We start from the raw sequence: 16,688 nt of genomic DNA, 5'->3' as shown, positions 1-16,688 counted from the left end.
GACAAGATAGACCAAAGCCAGCATGGTTTCCTGAAAGGAAAATCCTGCCTGACTAACCTACTGCAATTGTTTTTGGAATTTACAAGCAGAGTGGACAAAGGAGTTGCAGTAGATGTGGTGTACTTGGATTTTCAGAAGTCCTTTGACAAGGTGCCGCACATGAGGCTGCTTAGCAAGATGAGAGCCCATGGAGTTACTAACATGGGTGGAACATTAGCTGATCGGCAAAAAGCAGAGAGTGGGAATAAAGGGATCTTATTCTGGCTGGCTACCAGTTACCAGTGGAGTTCCACAGGGGTTGGTGTTGGAACCGCACGGTATGTAAATGATTTGGACTATGGGATTAATGAATTTATGGCTAAATTTGCCAATGATACAAAGACAGGTGGAGGAGCGGGTAGTGTTGAGGAAACAGAGACTTAGATAGTTTAGGGGAATGGGCAAAGAACTGGCAAATGAAATACAATGTTGGAAAATGTATGGTCATGCACTTTGGTGGAAGAAATAAACAAGCAGACTATTACTTAGATGGGGAGAGAATTTAAAATGCAGAGATGCAAAGGGTCTTGGGAGTTGTGCAGGATACCCTGAAGGTTAACCTCCAGCTTGAGTTGCTGAAGAAGACAAAAGCAATGTTGGCATTGTTTCTAGAGGTATAGAATATAAGAGCGGGGATGTGATGTTGAGGCTCTATAAGGCACTCGTGAGACCACACTTGCAGTATTGTGTGCAGTTTTGGGTTCCTTAGTTTAGAAAGGATATACTGACATTGTAGAGGATTCAGAGAAGATTAATGAGAATGAGTCAGGAATGAAAGAGTTACTGTATAAAGAATGTCTGGCAGCTCTTGGGCTGTATTCCCTGGAGTTCAGGAGAAAGGGGGGGGGGGGGAATCTCATAGAAACATTTCAAATGTTAAAAGTCCTCAACAGATTAGATATGGCAAAGTTATTTCCCATGGTAGGGGAGTCTAGGAGAAGAGGGCACGACTTCAGGACTGAAGGATGTCCATTTAGAACAGAGATACGGAGAAATTACTTTAGTCAGAGGGTGGTAAATCTGTGAATTTGTTGCCACAAGCGGCTGTGGAGGCCAAATCATTGGATACATTTAAGGCAAAGATAGATAGGTTCTTGATTAGCCAGAGCATTAAAGGGTATGGGGTGAAGGCAGGGGAGTGGGGATGACTGGAAGAATTGCATCAGCCCATGATTGAATGGCAGAGCAAACTCTTATTAAGGCCGAATGGCCTACTGCTGCTCCTATATCTTATGGAATTCAATCAGGTTCATAAGGCATGACCTGCTCTTTACAAAACCATGCTGACTATCCAGAATCAGATTATGTCTCTCCAAGTGCTCATAAATCCTGCCTCTTAGGATCTTCTCCAACAAACTTGTCCACCACATGAAATCAGACTCTCTGGCCAACATTTCCTGGGTTATCTCTGCTCCCTTTCTTGAACAAGGGAACAACATTTGCAACTCTCCAATCCTTCGATATTTCTCCCATCCCTATTGATATGAAGATCGTCACCAGTCGTTCAGCAATCTCCTTCATCGCTTCCCATGCTAGCCTGGGGTTTATCTCGTCTGGCCCCAGTGAGTTATCTAACTTAGTGCTTTTCAAAAGCTCCAGCACATCCTCTTCCATAATGTCTATATGCTCAAGTGTTTGTCTGCTGAGATAGAGTGGATGTGGGAGGATGTTTCCTATGGTGGGGTAGTCTAGGACCACAGGGCACAGTCTCAGAATAGAGAACATTTGTTTGGAATGGAGATGAGGAATTTCTTCAGCTGGAAGGTGATGAATGTGGAATTTGTTGCTGCAAGGGCTGTAAGAGCCAGCTCATTATTGGGTATATTTAATGTGGAGGCCAGTAGGTTCTTGATTAGTCAGGGCATGAAAGGTTACAAGGAGAATGGGGTAGAGAGGGAAGTGCATCGGCCGTGATGAAAGGACAGAGCAGACTCGATTGGCCACATGGGACTAATTTTGCCCCTATTTCTGGTCTGCTGTGAGGAGGATGAGATGTACATAAACAGGCCTTGAGGTTTCTGTGTGTATTGAATATAATGTGACTGGTAGTGGCCTGCAGTGTCAGATGGCATATGTGGGAAGAGGAAAATGCTTGTTTCAGCTTGAAGACTTCATCTCTCTACAGATTTTACCTGACCTTGTTTTACTTCAGGTTTCTGGTATCTGCATTTTTAAAATGTTCTCTATTAAATGGAGATCAGCTGATGTTGAGAAACACTTAAGTCACTTTGTACATCATGTAATATGCATGTACGGAAAGAAATTAGGATAGCGTATATAATATGTTGGACTTCATTGCAAAAGGTTTAGATGACAAGATTAAGAAGTTACTGCAATGCGACCAACTTGGAAGTGGTGCATTAAAGGTTCCAAGTGCTGATTACTGGGGTGAGAATAATTAAATGAGCTTATGTTCTTCGAAGTTTGAGAGTTGAAAGTAAAGTACAAAGTTGAAACAACTTTGTAGTATGAATATTGAAAGGTTTCAATCAGCCAGAGAGTATATAACCGAGGAGGAGTAGAGATTTATCACTGTGGTTATAGAATGACTTCGTTCATTGGTTAACAAATCTTGCCTTTTTCTACCCCCAAAGAGGTTAGCACATTAAAGTTTCAGATTGAGAGACATTAGAATGCAAGGGAGTAGAGTTAAGGGGATCAAGCAGGGAAGCTGTGTTGGTAAATCAGCCATATTATGAATGCTATGAAGGTCAAAGTGGCATGATAAGTAGTCCTGCTATTTATTTTGCACTTGTGTTTCCTAGAATCTATGAACCACGTTGTAAGAGATAAGGGGATTGACTGACAAGTTATTTTCTGGGGTAAACTTGGGCGGTTGTGAAATATTTTGGCCACACTACAGTAGATGCATGTTCACTTACTTGCTTACTCAAGATTTCATTTTCATCAAGCCCTACATAATCAGGAGCATGTGTATCCTTCCAGAAGTGGGTAGGGAGATGATACAGGAAATACATTGGCAGTTGTCATTTTATTTATAAGCTTGTCTTGTGATCTGACCATCAGTCTTGAGACTGATGAGTCTTGAGATAGCAATGCTCTTTACCTGTTCCCAAATTTTATATTTGAAGGCCTTCAATGTCAAAATTCCATCCTAAAACCTCTCCAACTTTTGCCTTTATAATCTACCTCTTCCTCACCAAGTTTATGTTCACCTGTTCTAATGTATTTTTTCATTTGATAGCTGTCTTATGAAGCACATTGGGGTGTTTTTGCTATGATTAAGACACTATACAAATCAAAAATATTGTTGAGCAAGGGAAGGCATTGACAAGTAGAAGGATCAGCAGTAATGGAAAAGATTTAAAGTGGGTAGAGCTTCTTCAGCAAAGCACTTAATCTATAGCAGCTAGTTTATCTGAGCAATAAAGCCTCTCAATCAGGTCACCTTTGTATTCTTTTGAATCAAGTGATTGATTCAGTGGGCATGTTTTCCTTGAGTCGATTTGTATTATTTCCAAGCAATGGACATGCCTAATTAGAGAGGTGGTCTTTTAGTGTGTGTTTATGTCTGGTGTGCTCAATACCGCAGTTGAAATGAGTTCATTGTAGTAGTCACCTTCACGGTGACAGCTTCACTCTGAAGTGGCCTGATTGACTGTTTCGATCTGTCAACAGCTGCTGTATCTGGATGCATCTGCAAGTAAGTAGATTGTGGTCTTACTGACATTTCATGAAAGTAACTTGTAATAATAGCCTATTACTCAGCTGAAATTTTCTCTGGAATCAGAAGCAGTGTTAGCATTGTAGTTATGTTGGGACCCAGAGTGGTTTGAAGGTTCTTGGATAGTATTGCCTGGTGTATTTATAGTGTTATGGAGCAGTATGGCAAAGAAACAGGCCCATTAGCTTATCTAGTCCGTGCTGAACTATTCTGCTTAGATTCTGAAGAAGACATAGAGACACCACTAAGAATACAGAGTTAATGTGAGAAAACTCAAACTTGTCTCTTTTTAAAAGAAAAATTAATAACAAAATGAAGGATTGTAGAGCTGAAAAATCTGGGGCAGGGCAGCACAGTTAGAGCTGCAGTCTCACAGCACTATTAATCGGGTTCAGTCCTGACCTGCATTGGTGTTTTTGTGGAATAGTGATCCCTCTGACCTGGTGAGTTTTCTCTGAGTGCTTTGAGTTCCTCCCAAGTTCTAGTTTGGTAGGTAAATTGGCCGCTGTATGTTTCCCATGGTAATATACCATGGGAATATAGTTGGTGATCAGTGGAATGTGGGGCTGGAGGGGGGAAATTGATTGGAATATGGAAAAAATGAGCTACAGGGGGAAAATTTATAGGGGACTATAATTGCTGTGAATCAATATAGACTTTGGCTGAATGTGGTATATAGAATGGAAGTATGGGCTAAATGCGCAAAGGGATCAAGGTATCCTATGATGCCCTGATCATGATTTGCTAAAGACCAGTAATCAGTGCAAGTAATTAGGCAACATTGTTTTCATCATTCATCAAAGGATGTAGATGTGTTGGCAGCAGTTCAGTGATAGTTTCTTAATCTATTACGTGGAATAAGCAGGTTGTCTTACAAAGATTGGGCAGACTAGGCTTGTATCTGCTAGAGTTTAATGTAATTAGTTCTATTGTTTCTCAGCTCTGGACACCCAACTTGATCCTGACCTTGGGAGCTACCTGTGTGTTTCCTTTCTGAATGTTTCTCTGGGTGCACTCCAACATCCCAAGACATGGGTGGTATGTTAATTACCATCAATTACCACTTAGATTAATGGCAAAAAGATTCAAAGGGGTGTTGCCCAATATGTGAGAGTGAATAATTTGCAGGAGATCACTGAACTACATGAAAGTATGACTCTTCCTGATGAAAGGGCTAGGCCTAAAATGTTGGCTGTTTATTTACTTCCATAGATACTGCCTCACCGGCTGAGTTCTTCCAACATTTTGTGTGTGTGTTGCTTAAGTTGCAGTGATACAGTAATGTAATGATGACTAATAGGATTGTTTCTTTGGGAGCTGGTTGGTCCTGATGGGTTCAGCAGATTCCTTCCATGTCATTAGAAGTATAAAATAAGATTAGAGGGGTGAAAGGCACCTTGATCTGGTCATGCCTTGTTCTCATTGCTGCCATCAGGAAGGATGTAATTGAATTGTTGAATGAGTGCCTTCAGGCTTCTGTACCTGTTCCTTCCCCTCTGCCATCCAATTTCTGAATGGACATTGAACCCATGAGCACTAACTCACTATTTCTATGTTTGCACTTTTTTAAATTGAACTATTTAATATATATTATCTAAGAATGTATAAATTATGCAACTTTGAGACTTGTCTGCTTACAGGCCGCTGCAAAGCAAAAAAAACCAAAGAACCCAATTATATTAAAAAATAAAGACCAATACCTAATGCGCAGAGAAAGAGGGGAAAAATACAAATGATGCAAATGATGTGTGCCTGGAGACCTGGGATCTTTGCGATCTTCAGGCACAGAGCTCGAAAAAAAGTGACGTTAACGAACTTTTAACATCATAAACCAGCAAGTTGTTATGTCTCCCCGCTTGCTGGGAGAATGGAGACACCTCCTTCTCCCTTACTAGGGAGAGAGAGAACCTGTGGTATATCGAATGCTGGGTGAAATGCGAAGTCTTAGTGGTCTGCTGATGCTTTGCTCACACTTGAGTGCTCAGTGGCAGTGCCAATGCTTTTTTTGCCAGTGGGGGGAGGGACGATTGTTGCTCACTGCTGCTTACAAGCTGTGGGGGGGACTTTGGGGTTCTAACATTTAACTGTCATTCATTCTTTGGGGTACTCCTCTGTTTTCGTGGATGGTTGCCAAGAAAAAGCATTTCAGAATGTATATTGTATACATTTCTCAGATGTTAAATTGTACCTTTGAACAATAGAAGCGAGTGAGCAGCAACATCAGCATTCTGAACCAAATGGAGTCCTTAAATCTAAATCCCTAGAGCAGCCCAGAGTAGGCCCAAAGCCTTGGTATCAGTTCATTATATTAGCAGAGCAAATTGTCACAAAGTTTGCAGACATAAAGCACAGCAGCCGAGGGCAGTCTCACAGCCTCACCGTTTGGAGAGAGGAGTCCCCAGTCTATCAGGGCCAGCATTTAAATTGTCTTAACCAGCGGATTGTGACTCACATTCGGACTGGGCTCTGCCACGGCGAATTGTTCCAGGCCTGGAACATGCCACCCAGTGATTCGTTTCGGGCCTAAGTTTCACTGCCGAAGAACCCATTCTCGACCTCTCCAAAACGGCCTGATTCATCGTGATCCACCCTCGCACCTGTGTTAGTTGGACAGGCATGGGAAATCCACTGCCTCACCTTCTCTCCAAATCCTTCACTCCAACCAGCACTGCTTCAGCTCCAAGTGCATCGGGTTTGCAGCGCACCAGCATGGCACGTCTCTTGATTTCACTTCACCTTCGCTCACCTCTTCATTGTTTGCGATGATAGTGTACCACAATTTACTTTCTTCAAAAAATTATTAATGCTTTTAATTGAATTCCTTTGCTTTTGAACTACTAGTAGGCTGTTGCACACCTTCAGTAGCACCATCTTAAACGGGAAGATTCTGTATGTTCATACAGATGGATGTGGCCCGGGAATTATAAAGAGCTGAAGCGTGTAACAGCGCTGCACACCATAGAATGTGTGAGTGTAGCTGCCAATGTCTGTCATAATAATCATCTGTCTACCTTAATCATTATAGCATCGAAAGCCTGCATTCTAATCCACCAAGTGACCCTTCCATTAAGTAAATATACAGAAGTCATTGTAATTCAGTGATTTGAGAGAGAGGAATGGCAAAGCAAAACTGCAGTTCCTGACTGCTTGTTATATCCAGTCTATGCACCACAAAGGCAGTTGCTAGTTCATATTCTGGACTCTGCCAGTTTGATTAACGTCAACCACAACAGCATTTGGAAAGTTCTGTTGAAGAAACTGATCAGAAATCAGGTAATTTTGGTTGGAATATGGGGCTTTTGTAATATTGAAACATCCAAGATCGAATTTTCTAGTGATATTTGGATTTACTAAAGGAAACTTTTGGTTAACCACATTACCTTACAGTTTCTACTTTTTCTCGTCCAAGTTTCATTTAACCTTTCCTTCCTTTGTTCTCGTAACTGGTTCTCATAAGCTTTTGCACTCTCTTGAATTTTTTTTCTCTTTGCCAGTCTGGTACACTGTCTGTTCAACCTTGTCAGTCAGCATTGGTATGAACTTGATCAGTTCTCATCTGAATTCTGCAGTCTTTGACCTGAATAGCAATTAGATTCAGAATGACTCCTCTGGTTTTCATTTCCTCCTCCGTGGTCAGAAGCTTTAACAAATACAGTATGTAGTTTCACAGCACCCAGTTTTTTTCGACCTTGTTATCCTACTACTGTAATCTCAATAGCATTTTGCTCAATAATACAGTTTTCAACAGTTTAATGAATTGTGCTCGGTAATAATTTCAGAAAATACATACTACATCTTGGTTCTGAAGAACATCAAGTGGCCTCACACTTAGGAATATGGAAAACTGTGGGCAGGCTAGGTGTGCCATTCCTTAAATGTTTCTCGTTAAAAAGGGACTACCTAGCACATTGAATCAGAACCGAAGATCCAGCAACTGAGTAGTGATGAGGAGTGAGCTGAGAGCTCTTCCAGCAAGATTCAGGATTTCAAGTTTAATTTATTGAGCAAAAGCTGATGGAGGAGGATTTTTTTTAAAAAAGCACTGATTTCAAGAAACAATGATATTTTATGTTAAGCTGGAGAAAATTGCTTCGTTGAAGACTTGGAATGCAATTTAATTGGACCACTTAATTGCAACATCCATCAGTTCCCACAGAATAAATCTCATATCACTCTCACTATTTTAAGCTGTTGCATTATCTGCCTTTCTATAGGAGAGTTCCTGTTTGTAAAAATAGACAACTTGTTTGTTTGAAGAGCTGTCGTGTTGTATTTTCAGTAGTCTTTCTAAGTAGCTTACATCATCACTTGCCTTGCTAGTCACAATGTCCTGCTTGTCATTTTCAGGCTGCTTTAAAATTCTGTTAGAAATGGAAACATTGCCACAAGAGGAACAGATCGAATATTCCTAATGTGCATTGAGCGGAACTTCTGTTTGGTTTAAGCGAGTGACTTTTCAAATAGTACATGTGTTGCAGGGTTAATGGTGATTGCACTGATTTCTTGTTCATATCCTTTTGTTGTCTGCCTACTTGTACTAGTATTGACTTTGTATGAAAATGTTTAGAAAAAGCTAGAGATATTGAGGAATGTTCATTTTCCATTTCAAAAATTAGAATTTAAGCATCTTGGTAAAATTATGAGTAAAATTCATTTTACTTCATCAGTTCCAAATTTATGAAAGGTATGAGGCTGTCTTGCAGCCTCTCTGAGGATTGTATTAGTTTTAGGGCTGCTGGAAGCTGATTAAGACTTTTCAGTGACTAGTTAGTTGTAGGCAATGCAAACGTTTTAGAAGTGAGGTTCCAGACAGTGGCATCTTGAGTTTATATTTTTAATTTTCCTTTTCTTTTTAGAAGCAAACACTGAGCAGGACTTCTGTGGAATTTGGAACAGCTCTTCCCTGAAGATATTGGTCCTGGCTGCTGGTCCTGTGGCCTGTACATCTGCAGCCAGTGTAGCCAGGCCTATGCGCTGTGCTTCATGTCTCCTCTGAGTTGTGGCTCAGTAACGCAATGTGCCTTTTGGACACCATGGAAGTGGGGAAATATAGTAACAACGCAGTTCCAGAGAGAAGCAAAGGAGTTCTCTTGGAGCCCTTCAATCATCAGGTTGGTGGGCACACCAGCATGATGCGCTATGATGACCATACTGTTTGTAAGCCCCTCATCAGCCGGGAGCAGCGCTTCTATGAGTCACTGCCACCAGAAATGAAAGAATTTACTCCAGAATACAAAGGTGAGATGTCAAAATTCCTTTAACATAAATTAATAGTAATCCAGTGGAGTTTTTCTAATTCCTTTTTATCTGTCAAATGATTTTAAGTGCAAATCCCAAGGTAAGATTGAATGATATTTGCTACTCAGATGAAAGGAGAACAATTTGGCAGGATTTTTGACTGTTCTTACATCTTTGATTGAAAATCAATTAATGAAAACCAGATCTGATTTTTATATACATAGTGATAAATCGGGTAAACTGTTAGCTAACCAATTGAAGAATGCTTCGGTTAAACGTCAGATTATTAAGATTCGTCAACAGAATGGTGAATTGACAGTTAACCATGATGAGATAAACAAATCTTTTCAAGATTTTTATACCTCCCTGTATCATTCTGAATTCCCTCATGATCATAATATCATGCATGATTTTCTTGGGAAATTGAATTTTCCAAAATTATCATTAGATGATCTTTCAATATTAGAAACTTTTATTACGGATGCAGAAATTAAAGGGGTTGTTTCCTCTATGAATTCTGGGAAACCACCAGGTCCAGATGGGTTTACAGTAGAATTTTTTAAGTGTTTTTCCTCTACTCTTTCTCCTTGGTTATGCAGGGTTTTTGAAGAAGCAATTAGATTAGGTAAACTGCCACAATCTTTTTATAGAGCTTCCATTTCTTTAATATTGAAAAAAGATAGACCCCACCGACCGTGCATCCTATATACCAATATCCTTATTGAATGTAGATTCCAAGATGTTTTCCAAGTTACTGGCGTCCAGGCTGGAGAAGGTATTACCTTAAATTATCTTGGAAAATTAAACTGGTTTTATTAAAAATCGCTATTCTTTTTTCAATATTAGGAGATTATTGAATATTGTTTATACTCCTTCACCTAACACCTCAGAATGTGCCATTTCATTAGGTGCGGAGAAAGCATTTGATAGAGTTGAATGGCCATACTTATTTACGGTGCTTGAGAAGTTTAATTTTAGTTTGACATTCATATCCTGGATTAAACTGATATATCATATTTCAGTAGCCTCAGTCTTTACTAACAATCAAAGATCTCCCTTTTTTCGTTTATTTCGGGGGTACCAGGCAAGGCTGTCCTCTTAGTCCATTATTATTTGATATTGCTTTAGAACCTTTGGCAATTGTTATTAGAGACTCACCGAACATTTTTGGCATTACTCGTGGGATGGATACACATAAGTTATCATTATACGCAGATGACTTGTTATTATATATTTCTGATCCTGAGAAATCCATTCCTGTAGTTATATCATTGTTGGCTCAATTTAGTAATTTTTCCGGGTATAAATTAAATCTTAATAAGAGTGAATTGTTTCCCTTAAATAGACAGGTTCCAATTTATGAAAATTTACCTTTTAAATTAGTTAATGATTCTTTTATATACTTAAGGATTAAAATTACAAAAAATCATAAGGAGTTATTTAAGGTTAATTTTTTACCCTTAATTGATCAGATTAAATGTTTGTTCACTAAATGGTCACCATTATCTTTATCTCTGATAGGTCGGATTAATGCTATTAAGATGATTATTTTACCCAAGTTTTTATAATATTTCAAGCGGTACCAATTTTTATTCCGAAATCTTTTTTTGACAATGTTGATTCAAAAATTTCCTCATATATATGGCAGAATAAAAATCCTAGATTAGGTAAAAAACAATTTACCTAAGGAGGGAAGGTGGATTGGCATTGCCTAATTTTAGATTTTATTATTGGGCAATTAATATCCGATATTTGATATCAACGTTAAAGGATTGGGATTTATCTTTTAGCCCCATTGGGTAAACCTGGAAACTAAATCTGTACAAGGATTTTCATTGGCTTCTATTTTAGGGACTTCTCTTCCCTTCGCTCTTTCTAAATTGCAGAAACGAATTGACAATCTGATAGTTAAACATACTTTACGTATATGGTTTCAATTTCAGAAATTTTTTGGGTTGAATCAATTTGTTTTAACTATTCCTATTGTATCCAATTTCTTTTTTCATCCTTCTCTTATAGACCAAGCTTATTCAGCTTGGAAGACTAAAAGATTACTACGATTTTCTGACTTATTTTTGGCTAATTGTTTTATGTCTTTTGAACAATTATCTAATAAATATAATTTGCCTAGATTTCATTTTTTTTTTAGATATTTACAGATTAGGAATTTCTTAAATACTGTACTTCCTACCTTTCCAAATCTTGAGTCTTCGGGTATTTTGGAGAATTTGTTACAACTAAATCCTTCTCAGAGAGGTGTAATATCAAAACTTTATAATATAATTAGGAAAATATGTTCAGAGGCCTTTTATAAGATTAAAAATGATTGGGAAAGAGAACTTAACCTTACTATCCCTATTGAGAATTGGGATAAAATTCTTCAATTAGTTAACTTATCATCTATATGTGCTAAACATTCATTAATACAGTTTAAAGTTGTGCACAGGGCTCATATGTTCAAGGATAAATTGGCTTGTTTTTATTCCCATATAAATCCTATATGTGACAGATGTCATTCTGAGATAGCGTCTTTAACTCATATGTTTTGGTCATGTCCGCTTTTGAAAAAATATTGGAAAGACATTTTCAATATTATTTCCACGGTACTGAACATTGATTTACAACCTCATCCTATTATTGCAATTTTTTGTTTACCAATGATGGACTCAATCCATTTATCTTCTTCTGCTTGTCGAATGATTGCATTTCTTACATTAATGGCTAGAAGATCTATTTTGTTGAATTGGAAAGAAATTAATCCCCCTACCGTATTTCATTGGCTTTCTCAAACTATGTTATGTCTAAATTTGGAGAAAATTTAGAAGTGTTGTATTTGACCCGTCTATTAAATTTGAAAAGACATGGAGACCATTTATTTAATATCTTCATATGATGTAATTTGACCCTGTTCCAAGCCTATTCGTTTTTTCGGATTTTGATTTTATATGTTGAGAGGATTGGAGTTGGCGACACTGATGATTTTGTACTTTTTTTAATATACACTTTTTTTTCCTTTTTTCTTTTTTTTCTCTTTAATAGTTAGTGTTAGGTTGTTAGATTAGTTTTTCTTAGGGTTAATTTTTTTTTCTTTTTCTCTTTTCTGTTTTTAATATATATATGATACACCTAGTTTTGTTTTGTTTATATGATATTTGTATCATTCATGATTTGGGAAGACTTAACTACATTGTACCTATTGCTTGTGTATCTTTTTATGTTCAGTTTAACTTTGTAAGTTTGTAATCCCACTATTTATGTACTAATCTTATGTTGATATTAATAATAATAATAATAAAAAGATTGAAAAGAAGAGGATTTTTGACTATTCAATGAATCTGTTGATCTCAGAAGTATTAAATGGATGTGTGTATGACCACATAAAGTAGTTTCAACACTAGAGAACAGGATTGTTAAAAAAATTCATCCTTAATGTTTGTTAAGTCAAGCTCCAGGTTTTATTAGTGGATGTATATTGTACTCACCAAACTTGTAATATTGGTTCTAGCATATTCTCCATAAAAATAAGAAATATAGTCCAGAGTAGAGTATCGAGCTTGTCGTGCCTGCGCTGGCATTCAACAAGATCAACATTGAAAGGCCATGGATTCAGTGCCACCTACCTGCCTTTCCCCTTTTACCTTTATTTTCTTTACTGTGCAAAAATGCCTTAAATATATTTAGTGAACTAGACTTTACTGCTTCCCTGGGCAGAGAATTCCATAGATTCATTGCAAAAGCAGTGCATTCTCATCTGCATATAAAATCTATCCCCTCAATCCTAATGCTATGTTACCTACCAGTGGAAACAGCTTTCCTGCCTCTATTACTTATGACTTACATAATTTTATGTTTCTATATGATTGCTTCTCATTTCTCTGAATTCTACTGAGTATAGTCCCATGTACTCAGCCTCTTCCCTTATCTCAACCTGATAAACCTCCTCTGCACCACCTCAAGCTGGTATAGGTTGACTACCATTTATCCAAAATCCAAAAGTTTCTGAAATTTGACCTCACATGTAATGAACAGAGATTAATGAAAAATAGAATAACACTGCATAAAGTGAGAAATGAAGATCTTGATCATGTATCATTAGTGTCAGCGTGAAGGGTGTGCTGATCATGAAATAAGCAAAAATCTATCACGAGCTGAAAATTGAAGGTACACTACACTGTGAATGTTCTGCAGGCTGGTTGCAGAAATTTATGAAAAGGCATGGCATTAAATTTTTAAATAATCTACTGATCATCTGTCATCAGAACAAGTCTACGATGCTGATTGTTTTTATGCCTTACATAAAACATAAGAAAAATAAAATGCAGATACAGTGTACCATAACCTTTTAATCAAAACACAAGCATTGTACGTGGAGACTGAAAGCCTGCCATTATTTGTTGTTCAAGAGCTGATTCAGGTATTCTCCCGATGTTGCTGTGCTGCTTCTGTTACCCTACACACATTATACTTTCATTATTTTAATGGTATGTAATTTTTACTAAGTGCATATATGTGATAAACAAGTGTAAGACAAAGACTGCTTACTGGGAGCACGTAAATTCCAAGTCAGAACAGATAGCAATTCCAAGCTATCTCAATATATATTCCAAAATACGAAACACTTCTGCCCCCAAACATTTCATATGAGGTACTCAAACTGTACATCTTTTCTCAAGCAGGGCGACCAGGTATGTCGTCACCAATATTCTCTACAATTACAGCATGACCTCCTGCTCTCTGTAGTAAAGAAGGATAGTATTCCATTTGCCTTGATAACCTGCTGCACCTGCTAGCCAATCTTTTGTAATTCATTCACCAGCATTTCTGACTCCCTTTGCACAACAGCATGCTGCAGTCTTTCACATTTTAAATTAGTGGTCACCAACCTTTTTAAGCCCAAGATCCCCTACCTTGGCCTAAGTGAAAGGCAAGATCGACCCCAAATCAATTAGTTATACACATGCGCACCAGGGCAGAACAGACCAGAAGTAAAACTCCGCAACCCGGAAGTAGAAATAATGTACAAACCCCATTTCCAGAAAAGTTGGGATATTTTCCAAAATGCAATAAAAACAAAAATCTGTGATATGTTAATTCACGTGAACCTTTATTTAACTGACAAAAGTACAAAGAAAAGATTTTGAATAGTTTTATTGACCAACTTAATTGTATTTTGTAAATATACACAAATTTAGAATTTGATGGCTGCAACGCACTCAACAAAAGTTGGGACAGAGGTATGTTTACCATTGTGTTACATGACCTTTCCTTTTAATAACACTTTTTAATTGTTTTGGAACTGAGGATACTAATTGTCGTAGATTTGCAATTGGAAATTTTGTCCATTCTTGCTTGATATAAGACTTCAGCTGCTCAATAGTCCGTGGTCTCCGTTGTCTGATTCTCCTCTTCATGATACGCCATACATTTTCAATAGGAGATAGATCTGGACTGGCAGCAGGCCAGTCAAGCACACACACTCTGTGTCTACAGAGCCACGCTGTTGTAGCCCGTGCAGAATGTAGTCTGGCATTGTCCTGCTGAAATAAACATGGACGTCCCAGGAAGAGACATCGCCTTGATGGCAACATATGTCTCTCTAAAATCCTAATATACGCCTCAGAGTCAATGGTACCTTCACATACATGCAACTCACCCATGCCGTGGGCACTGATGCACCCCCATACCATCACAGATGCTGGCTTTTGCACCTTTTGCTGATAACAATCAGGATGGTCATTTTCATCTTTGGCACGGAGAACTCGACACCCGTTTTTTCCGAAAACTAGCTGAAATGTGGACTCATCTGACCACAGCACACAGTTCCACAGTCTTTCAGTCCATCTGAGATGAGCTCGGGCCCAGAGAACTCGCCGGCGTTTCTGCATAGGGTTGATGTATGGCTTCCTCCTTGCACAATGCAGTTTCAAGTTGCATTTCTGGATGCAGCGACGGACTGTGTTCAGTGACAATGGTTTTCCGAAGTACTCCAGAGCCCAGGAGGCTATAATTGTCACAGTAGCATGACAGTTTCTTAGGCAGTGCTGCCTGAGGGCTCAAAGATCACGCGCATTTAACAGTGGTTTCCGACCTTGCCCTTTACGCACTGAGATGTCTCTGAATTCTCTGAATCTTTTCACAATATTATGTACTGTAGATGTTGAAAGACCTAAATTCTCTGCAATCTTGCGTTGGGAAATGTTCCTTTTGACCTGACTAACAATTCATTGGCACAAAGGGGTGAGCTACGACCCATCCTTGCTTGCAAAGACTGAGTCTTTGGACGCTGCTTTTATACCCAGTCATGATACCTCACCTGCTACCAATTAGCCTGCTTAATGTGGAGTCTTCCAAAATGGTGTCACTTGAATATTCTGTGCACTTTTCAATCTTATTTTAACTCTGTCCCAACTTTTGTTGAGTGTGTTGCAGCCATCAAATTCTAAATTTGTGTATATTTACAAAATACAGTTAAGTTGGTCAGTAAAACTATTGAAAATCTTTTCTTTGTACTTTTGTCAGTTAAATAAAGGTTCACGTGAATTAACATATCACAGATTTTTTTTATTGCATTTTGGAAAATATCCCAACTTTTCTGGAAATGGGGTTTGTATGAACACCAGGGGTCACCACCCATTTTTGCACCGCGGACCGGTTTAATATTGACAATATTCTTGCGGTCCGGCTGAGGGTGGAGGGTGTTAAACACGACCGGAATAGACTCGAAGCGATACTCAAAGCAGGTTCCTTATGTCCAGTCTATTCCGCAATTTAGTTTTCGTGGCTCTCAGCACTTAGCTGCTGTCCTGCTTGCTCACGTTTTTTCCGCTGGAAAAAAACTCAAACGGGTTTGTTTTTAATGCAGGGTGCTTGGACTCAAGGTACCGAAGCAGTTTTGAGTGCTTCATTGCCTCATTAGACAGCCGCCCTCCGCCAGATGCCTTGGCCAGGTGCGGCTGTTCCCGTGCCGGGGCAGTGGCAAACGCAGTCCGGAGAGAGTGACCAACCGAACGAGGAGTGCGACAGGGTGTGTGCCCGCCCCCCCTTGTAGGATCTATCGGCTGACAAAAGTTTGTCTCAGGATGACTTTCAGTAAATCGCAGTGAGGTAGTGGCTCTGCTACTTATGAAATCCTGGAGTCCAAATTAGGTCGTCTGTGACTATTTTAGTACCGTGTTCCCCACGAACATTCGGTGTGCTAAACAGGTTTAGAGGCAGCACCCTAGTCCGCGCTCTAGTTCAGAAGCAACGGCACTTCCCGTCAGCTGTGTGAGGTGGCCGGTTACCCGAGGCCAACCAGTGATCCCTGGCGCTAGGGTATCATTGCGTTTAGGCAACTGATGACCTTGCATGTATTTAAGTTCAACAGTGAGCGTGATGAAATGAGGAAAGGTGCAGCTGACTCATATCGTTTCATATTGCCAAATCATCGTTTCCTCGTGGCCCGGTGGTTGGGGATCACTGAAGTACACTCTGTAGTGCGTGGCAGAGGAGCTACACGCATGCGCACTGGGCAGAATAAACGGAACTAAAACCCCACAACCCGGAAACAATCTCTCAGCGGTACTTGTGTATTTTCATTTTTTCCCGGGATCTACTGGGAAAATCTCAAAGATCGACCAGTCGATCGCGATCAATGGGTTGGCGACTACTATTTTAAATAATAGCTTGCTATGCTTGGTTTCCTGTTCTGAAGTAATACAATAATCCAATAGTGCTTGCAGCATTC

At 39.1% G+C, this 16,688-nt stretch overlaps 1 protein-coding gene across 1 annotated transcript in view; it reads left to right on the top strand.

Moving 5' to 3' along the window:
• Window positions 1-16,688, top strand: part of ip6k1 (inositol hexakisphosphate kinase 1) — a 112,707-nt gene that overhangs the window by 20,666 nt on the left and 75,353 nt on the right. Inside the window, exon 2 of the mRNA XM_073072574.1 lies at window positions 8,581-8,962. Within this exon, the coding sequence (XP_072928675.1) occupies window positions 8,740-8,962 (223 nt within the window). The 5' untranslated portion in view covers window positions 8,581-8,739. The remainder of the gene's footprint in view (window positions 1-8,580; window positions 8,963-16,688) is intronic.

The sequence above is a fragment of the Hemitrygon akajei genome, chromosome 19 (assembly GCF_048418815.1).
Source record: "Hemitrygon akajei chromosome 19, sHemAka1.3, whole genome shotgun sequence".
In the NCBI taxonomy this organism is placed as follows: domain Eukaryota; kingdom Metazoa; phylum Chordata; class Chondrichthyes; order Myliobatiformes; family Dasyatidae; genus Hemitrygon; species Hemitrygon akajei.
This window is presented reverse-complemented; position numbering and strand designations above follow the sequence as displayed.